Below are 6,000 nucleotides of genomic sequence, written 5' to 3' on the forward strand. Positions count from 1 at the left end.
GTGGCTTCACAGCGTGGCGCATATTAGTAGAGTGTTAAACTTGTTTATATCACAACCATTAGTGTACTCTGTGTCACCCAGCATGCCTTGCAGTCGTGTGCGTGTTGCCGCAGAAGCCACACACACAACATGATGCTGGACTGACAAGCAGATCGTGTATGATGTAGACGGCGACAAAGCCAATGGCTTCATAGCACGCACTAATACTTATTATCTGGGTGACTGCCGGCAGTCATTCAAGAGAATAATAGCGTCTCCTATTATCTTCTTCGCTTTATGACACAGGTCTTAAATGGCTCTTTGAATGGCAAAGGATACCGATCCCAGAACCATGCATATCAAATATTTCCGGATGGTTCAACCGCCACCCGCCCGAATCTAATTAAAATCTATTTTTTCGTCATGTCAACCGCCCGACCCGCGGTTTACCCGCGACTACGCGGATGAGACCGCAGACCGCGCATCTCTAATGTAAACCAACTATGGTGAGTTCAAGGACCGCCAAAATGAGTAGGACAAAACGGCGCTCACCAAATACTCGAATCAGTGAAGCATGTTTAATGTTAACAGCAGAGGTGGGACCAAGTCATTGTTTTGCAGGTCACAAGTAAGTCTCAAGTCTTGAGTCAAGTCCAAAGTCAAGACTGGAAAGTCTCAAGTCAAGCCCCAAGTCCTGCATTTTGAGTTCCGAGTCATTTCAAGACCTTTTAACCACAGACTAATATATTTACACAGACTGTGTATGCTTTTAAAACGCTGTATTTATTTATTCATGCACAACGTTAAAGAACCTACTGAAACCCACTACTACCCACCACGCAGTCTGATAGTTTATATATCAATGCCATCCATCCATCCATCCATCTTCTTCCGCTTATACGAAGTCGGGTCGCGGGGGCAACAACCTAAGCAAGGAAACCCAGACTTCCCTCTCCCCAGCCACTTCGTCCAGCTCTTCCCGGGGGATCCCGAGGCGTTCCCAGGCCAGCCGGGAGACATAGTCTTCCCAACGTGTCCTGGGTCTTCCCCGTGGCCTCCTACCGGTTGGACGTGCCCTAAACACCTCCCTAGTGAGGCGTTCGGGTGGCATCCTGACCAGATGCCCGAACCACCTCATCTGGCTCCTCTCCATGTGGAGGAGCAGCGGCTTTACTTTGAGTTCCTCCCGGATGGCAGAGCTTCTCACCCTATCTCTAAGGGAGAGACCTGGAAACTCATTTGGGCCGCTTGTACTCGTGATCTTATCCTTTCGGTCATGACCCAAAGCTCATGACCATAGGTGAGGATGGGAACGTAGATCGACCGGTAAATTGAGAGCTTTGCCTTCCGGCTCAGCTCCTTCTTCACCACAACGGATCGATACAACGTCCGCATCACTGAAGACGCCGCACCGATCCGCCTGTCGATCTCACGATCCACTCTTCCCTCACTCGTGAACAAGACTCCTAGGTACTTGAACTCCTCCACTTGGGGCAGGGTCTCCTCCCCAACCCGGAGATGGCATTCCACCCTTTTCCGGGCGAGAACCATGGACTCGGACTTGGAGGTGCTGATTCTCATTCCGGTCACGAACCGATCCAGCGAGAGCTGAAGATCCCGGTCAGATGAAGCCTTCAGGACCACATCATCTGCAAAAAGCAGAGACCTAATCCTGCAGCCACCAAACCGGAACCCCTCAACGCCTTGACTGCGCCTAGAAATTCTGTCCATAAAAGTTATGAACAGAATCGGTGACAAAGGACAGCCTTGGCGGAGTCCAACCCTCACTGGAAACGTGTTCCACTTACTGCCGGCAATGCGGACCAAGTTCTGACACTGATCGTACAGGGAACGGACCGCCACAATAAGACAGTCTGGTACCCCATACTCTCTGAGCACTCCCCACAGGACTTCCCGAGGGACACGGTCCAATGCCTTCTCCAAGTCCACAAAGTACATGTAGACTGGTTGGGCAAACTCCCATGCACCCTCAAGAACCCTGCCGAGAGTATAGAGCTGGTCCACAGTTCCACGACCAGGACGAAAACCACACTGTTCCTCCTGAATCCGAGTTTGGACTATCCGGCGTAGCCTCCTCTCCAGTACACCTGAATAAACCTTACCGGGAAGGCTGAGGAGTGTGATCCCACCGTAGTTGGAACACACCCACTATAATAAATCCGTATTATAGTATATAAATAAAAACCATGTACTTACATTCACGTCTCGCCCGTTCGAATCATCCTTTGCGTAGAAAAAGCAAAATAAATCCATGTCACAGTCCTGACACTAAATCAGGGGTCGGGAACCTTTTTGGCTGAGAGAGCCGTACAAGCCAAATATTTTAAAAAGTATTTCTGTGAGAGCCATATCATATTTTTTTTAACACTGAATACAACTAAATGCGTGCATTTTTAAGTAAGACCAACATTTTGAGAGTATAATAAGTCTTTTATTCTTTTTAATGACATTGTTATTCTGAAGCTAACTAACAATAAATAAAATACTTCTTACCATTAATGCGACTTTTTGAACCGGTGCGGTAGAAACCGGATGGATGGATTAAAATGCATGAGAATGTTTTATATTTTGAACGTTATTTTTGACACCAGCGGAATTATTCATTACTTACTGTGTTAAGCAATGTCATCCCATCCATCCATTTTCTACCGCTTATTCCCTTTCAGGGTCGCGGGGGGCGCTGGCGCCTATCTCAGCTACAATCGGGCGAAAGGCGGGGTACACCCTGGACAAGTCGCCACCTCATCGCAGGGCCAACACAGATAGACAGACAACATTCACACTCACATTCACACACTAGGGACCATTTAGTGTTGCCAATCAACCTATCCCCAGGTGCATGTCTTTGGAAGTGGGAGGAAGCCGGAGTACCCGGAGGGAACCCACGCGGTCACGGGGAGAACATGCAAACTCCACACAGAAAGATCCCGAGCCTGGATTTGAACCCAGGACAGCAGGAACTTCGTATTGTGAGGCAGACGCACTAACCCCTCTGCCACCGTGAAGCCTAAGCAATGTCAGCTAATATTTATCTGAGAGCCAGGTGCAGTCATCAAAAGAGCCACATCTGGCTCTAGAGCCATAGGTTCCCTACCCCTGCACTAAATCCTTTCAGTAAAAATATGGCAATATCGCGAAATGATCAAGTATGATCAGTAGGCCTTTAAAAGTTTGGTGGACAAAATGAGACGGAAAAAGAAGTGGCATAAAACACATCTTAGAAAGTCGGAGAAAGTTATGCATGCGCGGTGAGTTCACGGACCGCCAAAATTAGTAGGACAAAACGGCGCTCACCAAATGCGGACTGGACATTGGCCGAGAGTGGAGTCAGCTGTCTTGGTTGCTTTGTTGGGTCTGCTCCTGTCTCTGGCCATGCTCCCTCCACCCCAGCAGACGATGGCGTGGAACACCGCAGAGGCCACCACAGTGGATATGTTTCTTTTATTTTTTATTCATAGCTGTATGTAGAAGTGTCTGCTTGTATCGGCTGCTTTAATGTCTTTAATGTCCTCTGTGTTCTTTGATGTTTGATGTTTCCCTCTTACACACATGTAAGAGGGATGTGTACTATGGCTATGAGTTGCTGTTTTTTTCCATTGGCCTCAGTCTGCACCCCCACTCCAGGGCCCAGGCTAAGACCGATTTTTTTTATTTTATTTTATTTTAATCTTTAATCTTCTTGTTTACCTGTATGTCATCTTTTTTGTAAGGGGCGCTGGAAGCCGGCAGACCCGTCAGCGATCCTGTTCTGTCTCCCTGTAATGTTTGTCTGATCTTGAATGGGATTGTGCTGAAAATTGTAATTCTCCTGACGGAATAAATAAAGTACTATCTAATCTAATCTAAATACTCGAATCAGTGAAGCATATTTAATACAAACAGTGTGCTTTATAACAATTAGGGAGGTTTGGGTCATGTTTGTCCTCCTACAGAAACCACATTAAAACAAAAAATATGTTTTTTCCCCCTTATCTTTTTCCATTTTTCATATATTTTTGAAAAAGCTCCTAAAAGCCACTAGGACGACGTTTAAGAGCCGCGGGTTGCCGACACCTGGACTACACGAACATCCTGTTTTAGCAGCATCTGTCATTATTATTGGTCCAAAGCGGAGCTAGAAAACTGTGGCCAAGGGAGAAGAGATTGAAAGAGGGAAGGCCACTAACCACGGCATTCTTTGGGTTGGCCTGTTCATGATGCATCTCCATGAGCTGCTCTGGGCTGGCACTGTGGACACTACTCAGCACACTGAACCAACCACTGGATGGGACCACAGAGAGTTCAGGGAAGCAAAGCAAAGACAGGAAAAGGTCAGCAAATATGAAAAGACTATTAAATAAAGTTCAATTGGCAACCACAAGGGGGCAGACTTTATTTTCATATACGGTCTTGGTCAAAAGTTGACATAGACTTGTAAAGAACATAATGTCATGGCTGTCGCGAGTTTCCCATCATTTCTACAACTCTTATTTTTTTGTGATAGAGTAATTAGAGCACATACTTGTTGGTCACAAAAAAAACATTCATGAATTTCGGTTCTTTTATGAATTTATTATAAGTCTACTTAAAATGTGAGCAAATCTGCTGGGTCAAAAGTATACCTTTCTCCTCCAAACATATTGTTGTCGAACAAGGACTTGGACTTGGATTGTTTCTGCGACGCAGAGGATGATTTGCACGAGCCAGGCGTGAATGTAAGTACATGATGATTTATTACTAAACAAACATACTACAACAAAAGGCAAACAAAGGCGCGCACCAGGGGGGAAAACCCATACATCCATCCATCTATCATCTTCCGCTTATCCAAGGTCGGGTCGCGGGGGCAGCAGCCTAAGCAGGGAAGCCCAGACTTTCCTCTCCCCAACCACTTCGTCCAGCTCTTCCCGGGGGAACCCCGAGGTGTTCCCAGACCAGCCGGGAGACATAGTCTTCCCAACGTGTCCTGGACGTGCCCTAAACACCTCCCTAGGGAGGCGTTCGGGTGGCATCCTGACCAGATGCCCGAGCCACCTCATCTGGCTCCTCTCGATGTGAAGGAGCAGCGGCTTTACTTTGAGTTCCTCCCGGATGGCAGAGCTTCTCACCCTATCTCTAAGGGAGAGCCCCGCCACACGGCGGAGGAAACTCATTTTGGCTGCTTGTACCCGTGATCTTATCCTTTCGGTCCTTCCTAAATGGATTCAGATTTCCCTTGCCTGGACGCGGGTCACCGGGGCCCCGCTCTGGAGCCAGGCCCGGAGTTGGGGCACGATGGCGAGCGCCCGAAGAGGCAACGTGGGTCATCCCTCCGATGGGCTCACCACTCATAGGAGGGGCCATTGAGGTCGGGTGTATTGTGAGCTGAGCGGCAGCCGAAGGTAAGGGCACTTGGCGGTCCGATCCTCGGCTACAGAAGCTAGCTCTTGGGACGTGGAAAGGGCGGAAAACAAACTTGGCTAGTGAAAAAAACAAAAGACTAGCATAAATGGTGTAAACTACAAACATGAAACAAAAACACTTGCACCGTGGCATGAAAAAACAAAACTTGCACTGAGGCATAAATACTAAAACTTACGTGGCGTGGTCAAAAAACAAACAGCAAGGCATGAATTTAAGTACATGGAGATGTGGGTAAAGTGGGAAGTTGCCAGACTGACTATCAGGTGACTGTGGCTTAAATAGTAGCAGTGATAATTAACCAGCAGGTGAGAGAACTGAGGACCGGGGCGTGACTTGGAGACAAGGTGGAAACTAATGAGTAACTATGGAAACAAAAACAAACCAAGAAGTGCAAAACAGAACTGAGTGTCCAAAAAACAAAACATAACATGACCAAAACAAAACATAATCCATAATTGTTGGGTATTGTGGCCAAATAGTTCAATTTTTGTTTCATCTGACCACAGAACTTTCTTCTAGAAGGTCTTATCGTTATCCATGTGATGTCAGATGAAACAAATTTTCGGGTCTCCACATGTCTAGCATTAAAAAAGCTAAATTTTTGTTTCATCCGACATC

At 47.0% G+C, this 6,000-nt stretch overlaps 1 protein-coding gene across 1 annotated transcript in view; it reads right to left on the reverse strand.

Annotated features, from left to right (window-relative positions):
• Window positions 1-6,000, reverse strand: part of myo10l3 (myosin X, like 3) — a 289,395-nt gene that overhangs the window by 37,388 nt on the left and 246,007 nt on the right. Inside the window, exon 29 of the mRNA XM_061880088.1 lies at window positions 4,167-4,260. Within this exon, the coding sequence (XP_061736072.1) occupies window positions 4,167-4,260 (94 nt within the window). The remainder of the gene's footprint in view (window positions 1-4,166; window positions 4,261-6,000) is intronic.

This window comes from Nerophis ophidion, linkage group LG19 (assembly GCF_033978795.1).
Source record: "Nerophis ophidion isolate RoL-2023_Sa linkage group LG19, RoL_Noph_v1.0, whole genome shotgun sequence".
NCBI classification, from domain to species: Eukaryota; Metazoa; Chordata; class Actinopteri; order Syngnathiformes; family Syngnathidae; genus Nerophis; species Nerophis ophidion.